We start from the raw sequence: 22,688 nt of genomic DNA, 5'->3' as shown, positions 1-22,688 counted from the left end.
GTCAACCTTCACTACATCACTAAAACCAACCCTTTCCTCTCCATCCAAACTGTGACCATGGTAATCCAAGCATTTATCCTATCCTGCTTTGATTACTGTATCAACCTTCTTGCTGACATCCCTGTCTCCTGTCTCTCCCCACTGCAGTCTGTATTTCACTCTGCTGCCCTGATCATTTTTCTAGATATGTTCAGCCTATGTTTCCCCACCCCTCAAGAACCTCCAGTGGTTGCCCATCTACCTCTATATCAAACAACATCTCCTTACCATATGCTTTAAAGCACTCAATAACCTTGCCCCCTCCTAACTCATTTCGCTGACTTCCTCCTCCAACTCAGCCTACAGAACTTCACTCCTCTAACACCAACCTACTCACTATACCTCAATCTCACCTATCTTGCCACTGAACCCTCTCCTACAACCTGCCACCTGTCTGAAACGCCCTCCCTCTTCATATCCTTCAGCCAATTACTCTCCCCATCTTCAAAGGCATATTGAATGCACATCTCCTCCAAGAGGCCTTCTCTGATTAACCCCTCATTCCTCTGCTCTCACACCCATCTGCATCACCCTTGCGCTTGGATTTTCTCCCTTTTTTCACCCCTCCCTCAGGTCACTGCACCTATTAATATATCTGTAATTTATTCATAATAATGTCTTTCTCTCCCTCTGACTGTAAGCTCGTTGTGGGTAGGGACCGTGTCTACCAACTCCCGCAAGCATTCAGTGCTCAAATATAACCTATCATTCCCTGCTTAGTGAGTTTATGGTCTAGCAGGAACCATTGATATTAATAATGAAATTACAGATATGTAAATAAGTGCATTGATAGGGTTGAACTGAGAGGATTTGGTGGCAGATTGAAAATGCTGGTTGAATGAGAGAGATGAGTTGTGTTCAACACTTAGGTCATGGGCCTGTGAGATAGGGAGGACATTGGTTTGGTGTTCACTGATGGGGAAATTCAAGGTGAGGATGGGCCAGGGCAGGAAGATGAGGAACCCCACCTTGGACAAACTAAGTTTGAGGTGTCAGTGGGATATCCATGTAGAGATGTTCTGAAGGCAGTGGGAAATATGAGACTGCAGAGAAGGCAAGAGATCAGGGCTGGAGATGCAGAACTGGGAATCAGCCACATGGAAATGGTAATGAAGCCATGGGAGTGAATAAGCCCTCCAAAGGAATAGTTGCAGATGGACACCCGGAAGGGAACTCTGAACAGAGCCTATGAAGGACCCCCACAGTCAGGGGGTGGGAGGCATTCATTCATTCAATCGTATTTATTGAGCGCTTACTGTGTGCAGAGCACTGTACTAAGTGCTTGGGAAGTACAAGTTGGCAACATATAGAGACGGTCCCTACCCAACAGTGGGTTCACAGTCTAGAGGAACCCAAGAAAAAGAGACTGAGAATGAAACGCCAGAGAAACACTCTGGGCGTGTCACTCCCCTCCTCAAAAATTTCCAGTGGTTGCCTATTAACCTTTGAATGAAGCCAAAACTCCTCACTTTCGGCCTTAAAGGCTCTCCATCACCTCGCCCCTTCCTACCTCGCCTCCCTTCTCTCCTTCTACAGCCCAGCCCACACACTCCACTCCTCTGCCGCTAACCTCCTCACTATGCCTTGTTCTCATCTGTCCCCCTGTCAACCAGTGTCAACATTCTCCCCCTGGCCTGGAATGCCCTCCCTCCACACATCTGCCAAACTAGCTCTCTTCCTCCCTTCAAAGCTCACCTTCTCCAGGAGGCCTTCCCAGATCGAGCCCCCCCTTTCCTCTCCTCCTCCTCCCCTCCTCATCACCCCTCTCCCTCCCTTAGCCCTACCCCCTTTCCCTCCCCAAAGCAGTTGCATATATTTGTACATATTTATTACTCTATTTTATTAATGATGTGTATATAGCTATAATTCTATTTATTCTGATGGTATTGACACCTGTCTACTTGATTTGTTGTCTGTCTCCCCCTTCTAGACTGTGAGCCCTTTGTTGGGTAGAGACTGTCTCTATATGTTGTTGATTTGTACTTGCCATGGGCTTAGTACAGTGCTCTGCACACAGTAAGTGCTCAATAAATATGATTGAATGAATGAATGAATGAGAGACAGGAGGAGAACAGGAGATGATGGTGTCAGTGAAGCCAAGGGTGGAGAAGCAGCATGGCCTAGTGGAAAGAGCAAGGAGGTGGGAGTCAGAGGACCTGGGTTCTAATCCTTGCTCTGCCAGTTCTCTGCTAATTGCTTGCTGTGTGATCTTGGGCAAGTCACTTCTCCTTTCTGTGCCTCAGTTTTCTCAACTGTAAAATGGAGATTAAATACCTGTTCCCCCTCCTAATGAGACTGTGAGCTCCATGCAGGACAGGGTACTGTGTCAAACTTAATTAATTTGTGCCTACCCCAGTGCTTAGAACAGGCGTTCACACAGAGTAAGTGCTTAAGAAATACCAGTGGGGGAAAAAAAAGCAAGGGGGTGGAGGTGGTGAGGGTGGTCAGCAGTTTTTAAAGGCAGCAAAGACTTCAAGGAGGACTAGGTTGGAGTAGAGGCAATTAGATTTGGCAAGAAGGAGATTTTTGGTAACCTTTGAAAGGGCAGTTCTGGTGAGGTGAAGGTGGTAGAAGCCAGATTGCAGGGGGTCAAGGAGATAATCGGAGGAGAGGAAGTGCTTCTGTGCAGCCCAAAAAACCCTATGGTATTTCTAAGATTGTCTTTGCAACCTAGGGCAAGTGATCACATTAATCATAATTGATGAACTAGTGAGAGTAAATTAATTAAATGATAAAAAAGAATATTGTTGGTACTGTTTGAAAATAGTCTAATATTACTGACCAAAAATAATCATCTTGTTTTTCCTAAAGCTCTTAATTTTGGGGGGAGGTTTCCAATTTCTGGTATGTCTTAAATGAAATCCTCAATGTATGCATTAGAGGCCAACTGAGTATTCTAAGAGAAATATTAGAGATTCATGGGATGCTAGTAACTAGATACAGGAGAGGCATAGTATATGATTTTACATATACATATATATATACATTATACATATATATGTATATATAATTATACATCTATTAAATTAACCTTCCCTCATGGGATAAGATTTTTATGCCGACGGCTGTTTTACTCTATACCGTTTAAAATTGTTTTAGTTGCAGCTGTGTTATGCTTTATCCATTTTAATTAATGTTTTAATTTTTGTTCTTGAGCTCTGAGATTATTTTTTGATAATGCAATGAAGGCATTGTGTGTGTGTGTGTGTGTGTGTGTGTGTGTGTGTAGGTCATTCCAGAATTATGGTCACTATATTCATATTTATCTATATGTGAATTCATATATATCTGTAGCTATATCTCTATCTATCTTTCTATCTATCTATCTATCTATCTATCTATATATATATATATATATATATATATATGCACATATACACTAAGCAGTGTGGCTTAGTGGCAAGATCCCGGTCTTGGGAGACAGAGGTTGTGGATTCTAATCTTGCCTCCGCCACTTGTCTGCTGTGTGACACCTTGGGCAAGTCACTTCACTTCTCTGTGCCTAAGTGACCTCAGCTGGAAAATGGGGATTAGGTCTGTGAGCCCCATGTGGGACAATCTGATCACCTTGTATCTGCCACAGCACTTAGAACAGTGCTAGGCACATAGTAAGTGCTTAACAAATGCCATAATTATTATTATGTTTATATATATATATATATACATATATATATATATTTATATATAAACAAAATGTGTTTGCACTTATTAAACTCAACAAGAACATTTCTTCTTTATTGTCTTTTGACCCTCATCATCATCACCATTGTCATCATGGTCCTCTGTGATACTTATTAAGGGCTTACTTTGTCCAAAGCAATGCACTAGGCCCTCGGGAAAGAAAAGTACAACAGAGTTGGTAGACATGTTCCTTGCCCGAAACAAGGGCACTTTGTATTTCCCTCTCTTTATCATCTGTAAAAAGGGGATTAAATGTCTGTCCTCCCTTTTCCTTGGACTGTGAGTCTCATGTGGGACAGAGACTGTGTCTGATCTGATGATCTCACATCTATCCAAATTTGAGCACAGTGCTTGGTAAATACGATTGATGATGATCATGTTGATTGATTTAGAGTTCAATATTTGTGTCCAAGGAACTTTTTTTTTTCAGTGAAGGAATAGATCAAGTTTGGGAGAAAGAGGTGAAATAGAGTTGATTTCTATATTTATATAGGATAGGTCACCATCTTTATGATCATAGCACACCAGATGCAATCCAGATTCACTTGCCATCCACTCCTGCTCCCAGCTAGAAATACCGTCATCCCAGCTTGGAAGCAGTTCAAGAAGCAGCTTGGTCCTAGTGGTTAGACCACGAGCCTGGGAGTCAGAAGGACCTGGGTTCTAATCCTGACTCTGCCACTTGTCTGCTATGTGATCTTGGGCAAGCCACTTAACTTCTCCATTCCTCAGTTACCTCATATGTAAAATCATCATCAATCGTATTTATTGAGCTCTTACTGTGTGCAGAGCACTGTACTAAAATGGGGATTAAGACTGTTATCCCCATGTGGCACTTAGTACTGTGTCCAACCTAATTAGCTTGTATCTACCCCTGCACTTAGTACAGTGTCTGGGACATAGTAAGTGCTTAACAAATACCAAAAAAAAAAAAAAAAAGCAAATGGACTAGTCAATCAATAAATGGCATTTAGTGAGGGCTTTCTTTCTACAGAGCAGTATACTAAACGTTTGGGAGAGTAGAATACCTCAGAGTTGGTAGACACTTTCCTTGCCCACAAGTAGCTTACAATTGAGAGACTCTTGACATTCTTTTCCAGGAAAATGTTGATGATGGCATTTATTAAGTGCTTACTATGTGCAAAGCACTGTTCTAAGCACTGGGGAGGTTACAAAGTGATCAGGTTGTCCCACAGGGGACTCACAGTCTTAATCCCCATTTTACAGATGAGGTAACTGAGGCACAGAGAAGTTAAGTGACTTGCCCATAATCACACAGCTGACAATTGGCAGAGCTGGGATTTGAACCCATGACCTCTGACTCTAAAGCCCGTGCTCTTTCCACTGAGCCATGCTGCTTCTCAAATATGAGACCATCCGGTCTCCAAGGATTGCCTAGCTATCCCAAGAAATGAGCAAATCCAGTGTGCTTCCTTCCCTTGCTCTCACTTGGATTTCATGGCCTTGGACTAGAGCTGGCTGACTAACCCTGTTTTAGTTAGATACTATTTTCCTTCAATCAAATTTAGGAAAAGTTTACGCCATGGCACTTGATCCTGCAGATCATTAAAATTTGCCAACAATCTCTTTCCCCCCAAGTCCCTAACACTCTCATAAATGATTGCATGATTTGACTAGGAAAGAAATCATATGATCATATGTGGAGAAGCAGCGTGGCTCAGTGGAAAGAGCCCGGGCTTTGGAGTCAGAGGTCATGGGTTCAAATCCCAGCTCCGCCACTTGTCAGCTGTGTGACTTTGGGCAAGTCACTTCTCTTCTCTGTGCCTGTTACCTCATGTGTAAAATGGGGATTAAGACTGTGAGCCCCCCTTGGGATAACCTGATCACCTTGTAACCTCCCCAGCGCTTAGAACAGTGCTTTGCACATAGTGAGTGCTTAATGAATGCCATAAAAAAAAATCTTAATGTGAGGCCAGAATATTAGGGTCTTACAAGGGCCAACATCTCTGGGATGGGCTCCCCAGTTTCCTTTCCTCAGAGCTTTCTCCATAAAAGTGCCTCATTTCACATATTGACTTTGTTTTTCATTTCACCTGAAAGAGAGGGGGCAGGGAGCAATTTTCCCTGGAGAAGAAATGCATTTTCACTCTCAAGCAAGGGTCAGTTCGTGTTTTGGATCCGAATGGATGGGCCAACCAGAAAGGATATAGGCTCAGGTGAAAGACACTCTCCCGTGGCCCCAGCCAGAGAACAGAGTTCACTTTGAGGGAATGTGCCAGCACAGCAAATTGGCAGCAATGTGTGCCTACCCTCTCGCTTCTGAGCTGGCCGTGTTGCACCCTCCGTTGGAAACTCTTTTCCAACAAATCACCTGAGTTGTTCACATATGATCCACTAATGTGCTTGATGAGCTCCTTTTTTAAAGGCATGGTTTCTGCTTGTGTTTTCTAGGAACATATGGGAAAGCATGGCTTGATTTTGATCCATTACCTGGCCGGGAAAAGCTTTGATTTTCTTTTTCTTTTTTCTTTCGCCTTTGGTCACCTGTTACTCGCCTTTTTTTTTAATCAAAGAACAATGAAAACCCTATCTTCCACAGCAAATCAATCACAAATTTACTTCCACTTCTTTCCTATCACCAGCCATCATTATGTAGTTTGGAGAAAGTCTTGTCTTGTCGAGTCATTTCCAACCCATAGCGACACCACGGACACATCTCTTCCAGAACACCCCACTCTCCATCTGCAATCATTCTGCTAGAGTATCCATAGAGTTTTCTTGGTAAAAATATGGAAGTGGTTTACCATTGCCGCCTTCCACGCGGTAAACTTGAGTCTCTGCCCTCGATTATCTCCCATGCCGCTGCAGCCCAGCCTGGGTGAGTTTTGACTTGTAGCAGATTGCCTTCCATTTGCTAGCCACAGCCCAAGCCAAGAGTGGAATGGGTAGGCCCCTGCTTGACTCTCCCTCCTGTAGTCAAAACTGGTAGAGTATTGGAAACTCTCCAGGTGCCACCCTGAGAAGGTTTGGAAAAAGTACTATTGTGGAATTAAGGGTTGGTATTCAATATATGTGTGTGTTTAAGTAGAAGACAACTGTAGTATAAGAAGTAATTGTTTTTCACATGTTATATGGCAGAGCAGCATGGCCTAGAGGAAAGACCATGGGGCTGGGAGTCAGAGGACTTGCTCTTCCCTCTTTCCCCTTCACCCCCCCACACCTCCTAACTCCAAAGCACTTATGTTCATTTCTGTAATTTTATTTGTCCCTTTATTCTTCTCCCAACCCCAAAGAACTTACGTATATAACTGTAATTTTATTTGCTTGTTTTGACGTCTGTGTCCCCAACTCTAGACTGTTAGCTCATTGTGGGTAGGGAATGTCACTGTTTATTGTTGTATTGTACTTTCCCGAGCACTCAGTACAGTGGTCTGCACACAGTAAGCACTCAATATATATGAATGAATGACATGTTCTAATTCCGGTTCTGCCTATCTGCTGTGTGACCTTGGACAAGTTACTTAACTTCTCTATGCCTCAATTCCCTCATCTGCAGAATGGAGATTCAGTACCTGTTCTCCATCCTACTTAGACTGTGATCCCCAAGTGGGACCAGATGGTCTTTAACCAAGGCCAGCACTTACTACAGTGTTTGGCACATAGTAAGCACTCAACAAATACCACAGTTTTTGTTGTTATTACTATTATTATTATTATACGTGACCAGGGCCATTGAAAGGGTGCATATCATGATGCCAGTTTTCCTTAAAGTGAGGTTAATCTGGATAACTTGTAATTAATTATTTATTCATTAGTGTAATTAGCAAAGCTCTTTACACAACTCTGCTAGTGGCTTTCTAGCAACATTGAAGTAAAGGTGGGAAGTAGTATGGCCTAGTAGGAAAAGCCCAGTTCTGGGAGGCAGAAGACCTGGGTTCTAATCCCATTTCTGCCCCTTGTCTGCTGTGTGACCTTGGGTGGGTCACTTAACTCCTCTGTGCCTCAGTTTCCTCAACTGTAAAATGGGGATTCAAAACTAGTTCTGCCTCCTACTTAAGACAGTGAGCCCCCATTCAGGATGGGAACTGTGATGGACCTAATTAACTTATACCTACTCCAGCGCTTAGAAAAGTGTTTGACAACATAGTAAGCACTTAACAAATACCATAAAACAAACAAACTCTGACCGCATGTGAGACAGGGACTGTATCTGGCCTGCTTAACTTAAATATACCCCAGTGCTTAGAACAGTGCTTGACACAAAGCACTTAACAAATACCATAAAATAATTGTTTAAAAAAAAAAGATGAACAGGGCTGATTTGCTCATTATTTGAGGAACTTGTGAATGCAATTTGAATTAGGAAGCGAATTGTGAGTCTCCAAGAGGAGGAAAGCAGCTTCCTCTTTACATTCAATTCAGCCATGCTCTCTCTATCTGTCAGAACCACTGAGCTATTCCTGGAGCATCATCTCCTCCGTCTATGCATGGAAAATAAAATCGAGCTAGACGTGGACGGAAAATGCTACATCTGGAATTTTTTTTAAAAGATGAAAAGGATATAAGTCATGGTAACAGACATGCAAGCCATTGGCATCACTTACTCCTGCTTGTTTATAACTTCTCTCATTCATCTCTTAATTGGCCACTCCTACCCTACCCCCTTGTTTCCATATTATGCCAATATGATATGCGGCGTGCACACACACAATATATAATATCATATGTAACATTTTGAGGAAGAGCTTTTCTCATAATAATAATAATGGCATTTATTAAGCCCTTACTATGTGCCAAGCACTGTTCTAAGTGCTAGGGGGGATACAAGGTGATCAGGTTGTCCCATGTGGGCTCACAGTCTTCATCCCCATTTTACAGATGAGGGATCTGAGGCTCAGAGAAGTGACGTGACTTGCCCAAGGTCACGCAGCAGACATGTGGTGGAGCTGGGATTAGAACCCATGACCTCTGATTACCAAGCCCAGGCTCTTGCCACTGAGCCACGCTGCTTCCCTTCCACTTCTGCATCTGCTTCTCAGCCACCCTCCAAACGAACACCCCAGGTACCTTGGCTCCGAATTTCTCACCACCAACAGATCGCGTCTATCTCACCACCCTCTTTGGGAAAATCAGCAATGCCACCATCTTTGAGAGGGGGTGACACTGTCGTCTGTGTGAGAGCAGGGAAAGGGCAAGGGTTTTGGAATCCTAATCCAGAATCAAGTCCTGATCCTGCCTCTTCCCCTTGCCTGGTGCATGTCCTGGGACAAGTCTCTTCTTTGTGCCTCTGTTTCTTCCTCTGAAAAATGGGGATAAAATAGCTGTTCTCCCTTCCTCTTAGACTAAGAGATTGATGTGGGAGAAGAACTGCATCCAATCTGCTTATACTTCATATATAGCTTTGCACAAATTAAATGCTTAGCAGATGCTACATTTATTATAATTATTGTTGGGCTATGCTACTACCACCCCGGCATTGCACAGTGCAAGCGCTTAGTACAGTGCTCTGCACACAGTAAGCGCTCAATAAATACGATTGATTGATCAATCCACTGTGTACAGATCACTGTACTAAGCGTTTGGGAGAGTACAATGTAACAGCATTGGGGGACACGTTCTCTTTCCATAACTAGCTTACAGTCTAGAGGAGGCTTACCTTGCTAATATTATTGCCAATTTGTACTTCCCAAGTGCTTAGTACAGTGCTCTGCACATACTAAGTGCTCAATAAATACGATTGATTGATTAATATTCTGAGCTCACACTGGTGGTTGCGATTGAGCAGTCTCTCTTGGAATGTGTTTGGCTCACCAGCATTGAGGTAATGCACACCGCAACAGCTTCCCTGTTACTAATTCCATGGGACCGATGAGAATAATAATGGAGGTCAGCCAAATTCCTTAGCATCTGCTGAACGGTGGACCAAAAGGGGACACAGACAAGCAGTCTGTATGGATTTAAAATTAAAAAACCCTGGTGAAGCCCAGCCTAAACAGTATATTGCTGGGTGATCACTGCAGGAGACATATCAGGTTGGCATACAACAATGAGGAGAGGAGATTGCTCTTCTTGAGCTTTGTTGGGATCAGGATTCCAGAAGGTGGTTTTGAAGAAGAGATTGTCTCTGCAGGTAGCAATCTCTTCCGTGCTAAAATGGATCTTCACAAATAGAATGTGTTTTTGGTCACATCAGGACTTTCATCCGTACTGTCCATCATTTAATCAGTCATACTCATTGACCACAGACTGTGTGCAGAACACTTTCCTCAGCATTTGGGAAGCACAACTGATTTAGATGATATGATCCCTGACCTCAAGAAGTTTACGATCTAGCAGGGGAGACAGACACAAAGCTGATATGTGGATATGAGGATGAAGGAAAGTGAGTGCTAAAGTATATGATATTGAAATCAATATGTACAGATATGCTACATGTGGTTATGAGTACACAAGTAGGTGTACTCCATTTACAGAAGTGGTAAATGGAGTAGCTAGGGAATGTAACCTCAGGAGAAAAAAGAAGTTAATCGAGAAGGTCTCCTGAAGAAATATGTGATTTTGGAAGGATTTACACAGAAAGAACCTCACTGCTGAGCGCATCAATTAATAGTATTATGTGTACTGATGTGGGGAGTAAAATAGATATTAAAGACATGAACTCTGCCTTAAAAGATTTAATATTCTAACTAGTATCACCTTCCAAAACAAAGGATCGTTCTCTCTGAAAAGTGGTCTGGCCATTGTTTTCAAAGATAGATGAAAAGATCCATCTACCTTAACCCATTGTGAATGTAAATATACACAACTTTGTATATGCATACATGGTCATATTGTCGGAAGGTTCCAAAGGTTCTTCTATGGACAACCCTCCTACAAGAGGGAAAAATGATACCTCCTGCTCTTATTGTACTGTTCAGTCTCTTTCACCTTTTTTTTATCGGTGTGTTCAGTTTCTCCAACTTTTCAGATTACAACCAGATGTTGGTCAGAAACTGTGTCTGAATTACTATCTCCATGACTCCCCCAGTACTAAATATAATGCATTGCCCAATGTAAATGGCTTATTTCAGAAATGTTAATGCTGGTATACACTCATGCACCTTAAGGAACCTAAAGCAAGCTCTCTTTGCATTTTTTTTTTATGGTATTTATTAAGTGCTTACTATGTGCAAAACACTGTACTAAGCACTGGGGAGATTACAAGGAGATCTGGTTGTCCCACGGGGGGGCTCACAGTCTTAATCCCCATTTTACAGATGAGGGAACTCAGGCCCAGTGAAGTGACTTGCCCAAAGTCACATAGCCGACAATTGGCAGAGCCAGGATTCGAACCCATGACCCCTGACTCCAAAGCCCGGGCTCTTTCCCCTGAGCCACGCTGCTTCTTTTGTTGGTGAATAAACTGTGAGATTTGACAGTAAACATGACAAATTCTGGGAGTTATGCTCGAAATGAAAACAGAGCAACCTTCTCTAGCCAGTGCCTTTGTAATACAGTAAAAGTTTTTCAAAGGGTGTTTTAAACTGACACCCTTAATGTTTACTTGCTGGGCAAAGAACATTAACTTAATTGACCTTATGAGATAACCTCAACTCTCTTTATTTAAAATATGATTTAAAAATGCAAAAACAATTTCAAACACCCTCTGTGATACACATCTCTTATCCTCTCCCTTCCCTCTTCCCTTTCTGCCTCCCTCTTTCCCTTTATCTCCCTTCCTTCCTTCCTTCATTCCTTCCTCCTCCCCTTGACTCATCCCTTCTTTTCTTTTTTCTGCCACTTTCCTCCTCTCTCCCTGTCTTTCTCCCTCTCGCTGTTGGGATTTCTGATATATGAACCATAATTCTGTCCAAGTCAGAAGCAACTGGGGGTGTGGGGTCTGGAGGTGGGGCAGGAGTGAAGAGTAGGTCCAGAATCTGGGGTCAGGGGGACCTATAGAGGTTCCCCCAGATAGAAGTGAATCCCCTAGGAAATGGGGGCACCTCTCTGTGAACTCCCAACCACCCCCCTGTCCTGGATGTGGGGGAGTCCCTCCCTATCTCCTCTCCACATCCTGCTCCCTCTTGACTAACATGCCAAAATCAATCCTTGGTAAACTTGGGAAAGGGAATAGTCAACTGAATAGGCCCACTTGAAAACGGTCAATCTGTGGAGAATTTACCTTACAGGAGGAACTCTGTCCATAAAGTCCTATAGGCATTTTGGTATGTCTTATGGTACTTTAGATGTGTCAAAAAGTTTAAAGTTATTAAAACCTCTATTGCCTGGCACATAGTAAGTGCTTAACAAATAAGCTCATTGTCTAGACTGTAAATTAAGTATGGGCAGGGAACGTATCTGCTAATTCTGCTGTATTGTACACTCCTAAGCACATAGAACAGTGCTCTGCACATAGTAAGTGCTTAATAATTATTCATTTCATTCAATCATATTTATTGAGTGCTTACTGTGTGCAGAGCACTGTTCTAAGCACTTAGGAAGTACAAGTCAGCAACATATAGAGACGGTCCCTACCCAACAACGGGCTCACAGTCTAGAAGGGGGAGACAGACAACAAAACAAAACATGTAGACAGGTGTCACAATCGTCAGAACAAATAGAATTAAAGCTATATGCAAATCATTAACAAAATAAATAGAATAGTAAATATGTACAAGTAAAATAGAGTAATAAATCTGTACAAATATATATACAAGTGCTGTGGGGAGGGGATGGAGGTAGGGCGGAGGGGATGGGGAGGAGGAGAGGAAAAAGGGGGCTCAGTCTGGGAAGGCCTCCTGGAGGAGGTGAGCTCTCAGTAGGGCTTTGAAGGGAGGAAGAGAGCTAGCTTGGCGAATGTGCGGAGGGAGGGCATTCCAGGCTAGGGGAAGGACGTGGGCCGGGGGTCGACGGTGAGACAGGAGAGAATGAGGTACAGTGAGGAGATTAGTGGCAGAGGAGCGGAGGGTGCGGGCTGGCCTGTAGAAGGAGAGAAGGGAGATGAGGTAGGAGGGGGCGAGGAGATGGAGAGCCTCGAAGCCGAGAGTGAGGAGTTTTTGCTTGATTGATTGATCATTAAGAAAACCAAAATCTACTTTGCAACCCAACTATTTGGTCAGTCCTGTAAAATAAAGCACAAGGCCACACACACCTGAGTAATCAAACCAATTGGGTCTGGAGATCTCTAGGAGTTCTCCACGTGGAGGATCCCAGCCTTTGTATGTTGGCTATAATGCACTTTGGTGCCTGTGTCCTCAATTACGTGTATATCACAGAATCTCCCATTACCCTTTCAAGAGTCCATTTATTCTTGTTAGTGGAATGCACTGCTTCTTCTGATTATTTCTTTTGATAGTTAGTGTTACACACTTAAATTAAATAAAATGTACTATCTCTAATGTTACATGCACAGAAAGAATATTTATTTGAATATTAAGTACAGATAAGGTTTCTCCTGGGATTATTTCATAGCATATTTGCAGAATTGAATTTCAATGTTTTACCACGCAAGTTCTTTGAGCATATTGCTTGTGAAAATATTTTCTTTGACACAAACTCGATAGTCACCCTTCACCCCCACCCCATTTTTTATTTGGTCACATCAGTCATTACATTCAGAGCCTAATGAATACAGATGACAATAAAGCAAACAGAAGGGTGACCTACATTTCACTCTCTTATTACCTTCTGCTTGTATAAATGCCAAGTCTTTATTTCTGGAGTTGTCTGCATTTTGTTCATCTGCTGAAGAAAACTTATGAAAGCTCACAGATTTACGACAGTTTTTACCCTCCCCCTAGCTAAATTCCAGGAAAAGGGTCTCCCGCAAAAAAAAAAAAAAAACAACGCTACAGACAACTCAAGTGGAAAATTAGAAAATTAATACTGCTCAAGCTGCTGCAATTTCTTAAATGGTGACATTTTGTAGAATCATTGAAGTCAGGAACGGAAAAGACTTGCTTAGACCAGGCAGTAAATGTTTCTTTTATATTGTTGTGCTGTACTCTCTGAAGAACTTAGTACAGTGCCCTGCACAGAGTAAGCACTTAATAAATATGATTGATTAATTGATTTACCATGTAGGTAAAGCCTTCTTAAAACTCAGGAGACACTATCTATCTCCTTACCTTTTTCCCCGCTCCCATTCCTTCTTCTTGTTATTCCCCATGCTTCTCCTCCTTCCCTCTCTTTCTTCATCTGTGAAATGGGACTGTTTGACATTAGTTGGCCTTACTACATTTTAGTTTTTGTTGAGTTCTTTAAAGCCTTTGGAGAAACGTGCTCTTCCAGAGGCGTCTGAAAAATTAAAATGAATGTTATTTGCTCAGCAGTTAAAAGTTCCAACATTTTTTTTCCAAATAATGTCATGTTTGTGTGAATTCCAGAGAAATTCCTTGTGTCTTCTTACCTTTCACATTAAATTTTACATATTCAGCTGTTTGAGGCAAATCTCCTGGAGGAATCTTCTTACCCAAAACATTTAGAGCATTTCAGTACTTGAGTGGTGCATGATTCAACTATTTCTCAAATCTCTTACCCTTTTTCTCCTCAATTTCCCTGAATCTTCATAAAACCCTTTTTATCTGGCTATCTCTTTGGTTATTCAACTATTTCTTCTCCCCATCTGTCACCCTCCTTACCGATCCTTATCAGGTTTGAGGGAAGTTTTGAGGTGAAAATGGATGTCTCTGATGGCTCTTCCATTAGACTTTGATCCCACTGAGGGCAGGAAACACGTATCTTTCGTCTGATGCTTGGTAGACTGCTTCACATTCTGCAGCACTTATTAAATACACCTGTTTGTTCTACAGAAGGGGATCATATTTCTCCTAGGTGCAGTTCAGTCAGAGGCATCCCACTGGGTGTTTAAAGGATGAAGATCTGCCTGTAAAGTCTCTGCCCCTATCCTGGACTGAATTTGGCCAGTGGTGATGGATCCATAAGAGATAAATGTCAGCTCCCCATTTCTATGTCAGTCTTGGCCAGTGAGTGAGACTCAGGGCAGCTGCTATGATGGGAGGTAGATTGCCGCCTCCCTGACTGGCAACCCCCTTAGCCCTCTGCCTCTTGAAGTTGCAGGTGTGTTGGATCCTATTCCCTGATGCAGTTTGCCTGGGCCAACTGCTCTGAATGGCTTTATCCTATTAAGACGTTTGCCCATGTGGGGAAAGGGACTGTTTCCAACCTGATTTGCTTATATCCACCCTAGAGCTTAGAACAGTACTTGGCATATAGTAAACACTTAACAAATGCTATTATTATTATTATTATATGGACTTAAGTGCTGTGGAGAGCTACTGAGAGCTCACTTCTTCCAGGAGGCCTTTCCAGACTGAACCCCCTTTTTCCTCTCCTCCTCCCCATCCCTCCTGCCCTACCTCCTTCCCCTCCCCACAGCACCTGTATATATGTTTGTACAGATTTATTACTCTATTTATTTTACTTGTACATATTTACTATTCTATTTATTGTGTTAATGATGTGCATCTAGTTTTATTTCTATTTATTCTGATGACTTGACAAGAGTCCACATGTTTTGTCTTGTTGTCTGTCTCCCCCTTCTAGACTGTGAGCCTGTTGTTGGGTAAGGACCGTCTCTATATGTTGCCAGCTTGTACTTCCCAAGCGCTTAGTACAGTGCTCTGCACACAGTAAGCGCTCAATAAATACGATTGAATGAATGAAAGGAGCAGTGGGTGGAGTGAATGCCAAGTCCTAAGGGCTACAGATCTTAGTGCATAGGCACCAACAACATAGAAGAGAAATTGTGTCCATGATGGTGAGAATCCATCCTGCTCTAAGTACCATGAGGACAGGGTTCACATGCTAGGCTGCTTCCATGTTTTCCAGAAGTCCCTAATGAAGAGCTCCCTGCCCAGAAAGTGCTTAGTAAGTACTGATGAAAATGGTTAAGTTTTAGGGCTCATTCTTTAATAACTTGATATTCACTCTATCTTCAGCCCTACTGCACTTATATACATATCCTTTCTTTCTTTATATTAATATCTGCCCCTGCCCAGAGACTGTTAGCTTGTTGAGGACAAGGAAAATGTCTACCAACTCTGTTGCATTCCAAGCAAAGTGTTCTGACCCCGTTAAGCACTTAATAAATGTGATTTACTGATTGAATAACAATAATAATAATAATGATGGCATTTGTTAAGCACTTACTATATGCGAAGCACTGTTCTAAGCACTAGGGGGGTTCCAAGGTGATCAAGTTGTTCTACGTGGGGCTCACAGTCTTAATCCCCATTTTACAGATGAGGTAACTGAGGCTCAGGGAAGTTAAGTGACTTGCACAAGGTCACACAGCAGACATGTGGCAGAATCAGGATTCGAACCCATGACCTCTGACTCCAAAGCCCGTTCTCTTTCCACTGAGCCACGCTGCTTCTCTGATCCACTGCCCTACTTCCTTACTGTCAAGGAGGGGTCACTTTTTTTCTCACCACTAAGAATCTGGGCTCTACTGCAAGTGTCAGGATGGAATCCCATGGGTCTGGTTAGAAAATAAAATTTATAAGCATTGTGACAGTCAAAATCCAAATGAATTTCTTCTATTTTTCAACCGATCCCCTTGCTCTTTAATTTCAGTGTTTTCCTGGTGTCCTATTTTCCAAGTGTCAGGACTGAGCCTTTCAATACAGAATCAGCATTTTCTAAACTGAGTCCAAGGCCCAGAAAAATGGCTCCTAGGTCTTTTTCTTTCTCTGGTTCTGTCAGTTTTCTCGCTCTGCAAGTCATCTCAATTGTCAAGGATATGGGTTTGAGAGAGGAAGTAGGTGAAATGGAATAGAATTTAAAAACTTTAGGGGCCACAACAACAAAATTTTAGCTTCACAGTGACCTCCCAGTAGATGATATCAGCTCTGTGGACATATTCAGATGGTATGCAAATAACATGCAAGTGAAAATCCTTCTAACCATTTCATACATCTCTATATGGCCCCTGGGAAACCCTAGTGGAGTCCTCTTTGATAAATAGTTTGTGTTCCCTGGCTGTTCCAATGATCTAGTTTAAAAAGGAAGCCAATATGGACTGAACATTCATGGGTTAATTGCAACCCTTGATGAAGGAAAGAAAATGTGATTTCTGCTTCTGCAGCGAATAGAAATCATTCTGTTAATAACTGTAATTGTTTTCTTCCTTCTCGCCATCCCTCGGTTCACAAAATACCTTATTAAGCCTGCAGAATAGAAGTGAGCCTGGGGTAACAGTTTATTATTACAATAAATAATAAGGAATGCTTTCCTACTTTTAAAATTGAGTTCTTTGATGCAAATACGTTTTGCTTTTTTATAAGTGCTGGTCTCTAATTCTTTGAAATTGCCAGCTCCAACATGTGGCTGCTTCGAGTTTGGGGACAGTTTAATGTACTGAAACTAAGGTCTCTGAGGGAAGGAATTGTTGGATGCAACGGGAAATCTCATCACCTCTTGCATTTAGCTGAAGCATTCCATTACTGGGACTCTCATTTGTGCATCCTAACCATCGAGTTTCCACTGAGCAGCATGGATCAGTGGAAAGAGCCCAGGCTTGGGAACCAGAGGTCATGAGTTCTAATCCCAGTTCCGCCACTTGTCAGCTGTGTGACTTTGGGCAAGTCACTTCACTTCTCTGTGCCTCAGTTACCTCATCTGTAAAATAGGGATTAAGACTGTGAGCCCAATGTGGGACAACCTGATTACCTTGTACCCCCCAGTGCTTAAAACAGTGCTTGGAACATAGTAAGCACTGAACAAATGTCATCATTATTATTATTACCAGGGGGCTTGATCTATTCTTAATGGGCTATATAACTAGTGGGCATGTGACAGCAGAAATATAGAGAGCTTTCTTTTTTCAAAGAAACAGTCTTTTAAAAGTTGTTATTCTAGGCTCCCTAAACTTCCCCTGGCAAAAAAGACCTTTCACATCTCCTTTACTGGGATAACTGCGAACCCCGCACCCTGATAAGAACCGACTCATAAAACGTTAAGATTTTTGAAGGAGGAAAAAAAACGCATGATCCATAAATTGTGTTGAGTACAGACATGCCAAGCAGAGGTTGTTTAGTACTAAGAAAGCTAAGTATTCCAAGATTGCAGGACATGCTCAAAATGCATCTCTAAGGGCCTCGTCATAAATTAAATATGTTATGGCTTTCAGCTCTTGCATTTATCTGTACAGGTTTACATATAGCAAATCCATTATTTATATTTTCCACTAAGTGCTTAGCACTGCCAAGTTCTTTTTCTTAAGCTGGCACATTTACAAAATGGGACACAATTTTCAGGGCTGATTCAACCCCATCAGAGGTTAGAAAGAAAACCATTTCCAACCCTTTGTGTCAGCAGAGAGAGCAGTGAGAAGTTTCCAGGTTATTTATTAAAATGCATTTTCTTAATTTACTCAGCATATACCAGGATAGAGGTAAAATTACTGCGACCAGCAGTTTACTGTTTTTTGGATTTCTTTCCGTTGATCATTTTTCAGGCAATCCTCTGAATGCTGGGTGCTTATCACTTCCCAGCTGGCTATAGCACTCTTTTCTAGATACAGGCATGTTTCCTGACTGTTAATAAAATCACTTGACTGTATGATATGGATGGGTGACCTTGCTTTGGAATTGGAAAGTTGGACTCTAAAATGGCCCATTTCTTGAAATACCCCCAAAGGGCCCAGAACCAACCATACACAAGAACTCCAGGGAAGATTAATTTTGAGGGATTAGAAATCACTGGTCCTTTCCCTCCAATAAGGCCCTGCCTTGAGAGGTGGAAGGCTTGCTTTTCCAAAAGTCTAGGATGAGTAAGAAGAAATTCCCCCGCTCAGTGATTTACATGAAACCTGGGATAAATGAACAGAGTACTTTGTGTACAAATGAATGTTTAGTGCTTAAGTGTGAGAAGCAGTGTGACCTAATGCACTTGGATCTGTGACCTTTGGATAATTGATATTCACCCCAATCCCACAGGACTTATGTGCATATCTTTAAATTTCATATTGTAATTAATATTTCGTGTTAATGTCTGTCTTCCCCTCTAGACTGTAGGCTCATTATGGGCAGGGATCACGTTGGATAATTCTGTTGTATCATACTCTCCCACGTGCTTAGTACAGTTCTCTTCACATAGTAAGCCTCAATAAATACCCCTGACTGGTTGATTGATTGATTAATTGAAAGAGCCTAGGCCTGGGATTCAGAGGGCCTGGGTTCTAATTCCAGCTCCATCACATGTCTGCTGTTTGACTTTGATCACGTCGCTTCAATTCTCTGTACCTCAGTACTTTCATCTTCAAGATGGAAACTTAATACCTGTTCTCCCTCCTACTTAGACTGTGATCCCCTTGCCAGATTTTTCACTGTCACGAGATACCTGATGGATTAAAATGAAAAACTGATGTTGGCAAATGATAGTAAGAATGGACTGAGCTTTATTCCTGAATTGATTTCACAGTGAAATGTCATTATTTTCTTTAATTTTATGAAACCGAAGGTATAGAATATTCCCTCAATAGAGTAATTGAAGCAAAGCACCTTACAGAAGATAAATGGTAGAGTATCCATGAGGAATACAAATTTGGATTTAACTCTCTAATAAATAGATTTAGAAGACTCGACTGTGCTTTCAGAAAAAAAAATTACAATAGTTGGAAAAGCAGTTTGCATGAGAAATAAAGTCTAGACCAGGCCTCTTTTCACTCACTTTAAAAAAAATAGGTATTTACATTTTCCTTCAAAGATACCCATGGGTTGTAAATAGAACTGTAATTATGGAATATCTGATGACACTCATGACATTTCTTGTTTTATAATGTAAAGGGGGAGAAGAACAGAGATCTGAAAAATCAAAATGGGGGATGATGGAGGAATTGGTAGTTCATGAGAGAGGCATTGGGAAGAGCAAGAAATAGGATGAGTTAAATTCTAGGAAGAAGGTGGTTAAATCATAGCCCAGAAATCCACTGGATTTGTGGCAGGGGTGGTGGGACGGAGAGGGAAGGAAGAGAAAAGGAAGGAGGAAGGTAGGTGGCAATTAATCAATCATATTTATCGAGCACTTAAAGTGTGCAGAACACTGTATTAAGCACTGAAGTTTATTGAATTGGTTTCTAACGTTTTCTAAGGGCTTACAATAAACAGACATGTTCCCTGCCAACAGCGAGCTTATAGTCCAGAGCGGGAGACAGACAGTAGTATGAAGAATAAATTGTGGCTATGTGTATAAATGCTGTGGGGCTGAGGAAGGGGTGAATGAAGGTAAAAATCCGAGTGCAAGGGTACTGCAGAAGGGAGTGGGAGAAGAGGAAATGAGAGCTTAGTCAGAGTATGCTTCTTGGAGATGTGTCCTCAATATAGCTTTGAAAGTGGGGAAAGTGATTGTCTGTAGGATATGAAAAGGCAATGCATTTCAGGACAGAAGCAGGATGTGGGCGAGAGGTCGGTGGTAAGATGGAAGAGATCAAGGTATAGGGAGGAGGTTGGCATTAAAGTGGCTTTGGAACAGAGGCTTGTTGGGGAAGGCATCTCCACAGCTAACCATGCCAAACCAAATGAACACAGATCATCCTAGACTTCACCATCTCTGGTCTCACTCTTTGTGATTCTTCTTTTTTTTTTCGTTAACAGAGGAGGGTTGGGGACGTGATGAAATTCAGTGTTTTGCCCCCATTCTGATGCTGTAGAGAATATTAGAAATAAAGGACATTGTTTCCTGGGTAATTATTTTTATTGTCCTGTCTCTTTTGTTTATGTAAGAGAAGCGAAACCAAATGACAGTTTGGCTGAGGTTTTCAATACTCCATAATTAGCTTGCAATTCTTTGAGAGAAGTCCTACTTTTTAATATCATGATCAACCAGGAGTGTTAGGGATCTCATGCTGAAGTTTATTGTTTCGGTTTTTAACCTTTTGTAAGTGCTTACTTGGCAGAGCAAAGACTAATGCAGTTTGAATCTTTGTGAGCATCTTAAAGGACCACGACCGGATATTTCCCCTCTCCCTTTTCTTCATCTAAGACATAAATTATATTTACCATGCACATAATTGCCCTGGAAAAGGAAATTGTATTGATTTAAGCCTTCAAATGAAATGGCAAAGAGTAAAATTTCATTCAAATGAAATGGTAAAGAGTATAATTAAAATATTTTGGAGTTCTGGGTTTTTTTTTTTTTACATAAATTCTAATAAAACATGGAAGAAGCTCCCCTTCCCACAAGCAGGTGCCATTCTTCAGAACAGTCTTAATGAGGCTGTGGTTACCTGGACTTTTGAGTTTCTCACATAGGCTGAATAACACTTTAGAGATGAATTAATCTTAGCAGTCCCCTTAGTTGGAAGCAATGTGGCCTGTGGAGAAGCAACATGGCTCAGTAGAAAGAGCACAGGGCCGGGAGTCAGAGGACCTGGGTTGTAATCCTGGCTCTGTTGCTTACCAGCTGTTTGACCTTGGACAAATCACTTAAACTCTCTGGGTCTCAGTCACCTCATCTGTAAAGTGAAGATTATCTGTTATCATTATTATTGATAGGACATTTCTTAAATGCTTACATTGTATCAAGCACTGTTCTAGTTCTGGGGTAGGTTGGACATTATCCCTGTCCCATATGGGAATCATGGTCTAAGTAGAGGAATATTTCTGCTTCCCTCTTGACCGTGAACCCCAGGTGGACTCTGTGGGGCTACAGACAGACATAAGGACTTCGTGAGAAGCAGCATGGCTTAGTGGAAAGACAACAGGCTTGGGAGTCGGAGGATGTGAGTTCCAATCCCGCCTCTGCAACTTGTCTGCTGTGTGACCTTGGACAAGTCACTTAACTTCCCTCATCTGTAAAATGGGGATTAAAAATGTGAGCCCCACGTGGAACAATGTGATTACCCTGTATCTACCCCAGTGCTTAGAACAGTGCTTGGCACACAATAAGCACTTAACAAATACCATAATTTTTATTCTTATTATCTAATTTTAGAATAATTAGAGTAGATTGTATTGCTTAGGCTTTTCTAACTGGAAAGAACAGAGCACCTGGGAATCAGAGCATCTGAGTTCTAATCCCAACTCTACCAATTGCTTGCTGTGTGGCTTCGAGCAAGTCACTTAACTCTTCTCCCTGCCTCAGTTCTCTCATTCTCCTAGCTACCTAGATTGTGATGCCCATGCAGGACAGGGATCGTGTCCAATCTAATTAACTTGTATCCATCCCAGAGCATTGAACAGTGTTTGACATATAGTAACTGTATCTATATGTATCTGTTACTAGATATGTTACTATATGTGAAGCCTGGCTTATATGGAGATAGCACTTTCCAAGGTCACCAGTGATCTATCCCCTTTTCTCTTCCTTGCCTTGGCTAGAAATTTATTCAGTGTTGGTCTCCCCAACTAGAATGCAAGCTCCTTGAGAGCAGAGACTATGTCTATCTCTATTGCACTTAGTACAGCGCACTGAATGTTGTAGACATTTAATAAATGACATTGATTGTTCAGACAAACAGATACAGGTGGCCATAAATCAAGTAGGTATTAACCTGATGAAACCTTTCAATAATAGAGGTGAGAGGGGGAAGTTGCCTCTTTTCCACAAAAGATGAAATTTATTGGCCATTCATCTGTTAGGCTCCTGTGCTTTTATTTTTAATAAGGCCAGTCCAGAGGGCACCTGATTTGTTTATATGAATTGGTCCTCAATGTAGATAATAAGATATGTTCACTTATTTAATTCTCTCTCCACACCCTTCCAGAAACAATCACACCTTTGTGGTCATTTAGGTAGAGATAATTTCCCCTTGCCTTTAATCTTTCTTTCCCGAACAAAACTTTATTCTCCCCTTATTTCCCCCCACAGGTTTCCAGGCACCCCATGAATTGTGAAAGAGAACAGCTAAGGGTAAGTGCATCTACTTTCTTTGGTCTGTGCCGTAAACAATTTCTCCTCATCTTGAATTCTTTGTCTTCAAGAGACGGAAATATTTATCCCTGATAATTTACCATTGATTGGGTGGGTAAATATAGTACATCTTCCTTTGAAGAACCATTATAACA

The 22,688-nt window shown here is 41.8% G+C and overlaps 1 protein-coding gene and 1 non-coding gene across 13 annotated transcripts in view; one reads left to right on the top strand and one right to left on the bottom strand.

Annotated features, from left to right (window-relative positions):
- The window catches only part of RBFOX1 (RNA binding fox-1 homolog 1), a 2,849,206-nt gene that overhangs the window by 2,070,091 nt on the left and 756,427 nt on the right, over window positions 1-22,688 (top strand). For all 12 annotated transcript variants that reach the window (XM_038762608.1, XM_038762609.1, XM_038762601.1 and 9 more), the window contains one exon: window positions 22,492-22,533. In XM_038762608.1, coding sequence (XP_038618536.1) covers window positions 22,492-22,533 — 42 coding nt within the window. The remainder of the gene's footprint in view (window positions 1-22,491; window positions 22,534-22,688) is intronic.
- LOC119943116 lies at window positions 6,570-6,707 on the bottom strand. The gene has a single exon (XR_005455596.1). It is a non-coding gene; the product is annotated as a small nucleolar RNA SNORA7 (small nucleolar RNA).

This window comes from Tachyglossus aculeatus, chromosome 21 (assembly GCF_015852505.1).
Source record: "Tachyglossus aculeatus isolate mTacAcu1 chromosome 21, mTacAcu1.pri, whole genome shotgun sequence".
Classification (NCBI taxonomy): Eukaryota; Metazoa; Chordata; class Mammalia; order Monotremata; family Tachyglossidae; genus Tachyglossus; species Tachyglossus aculeatus.
This window is presented reverse-complemented; position numbering and strand designations above follow the sequence as displayed.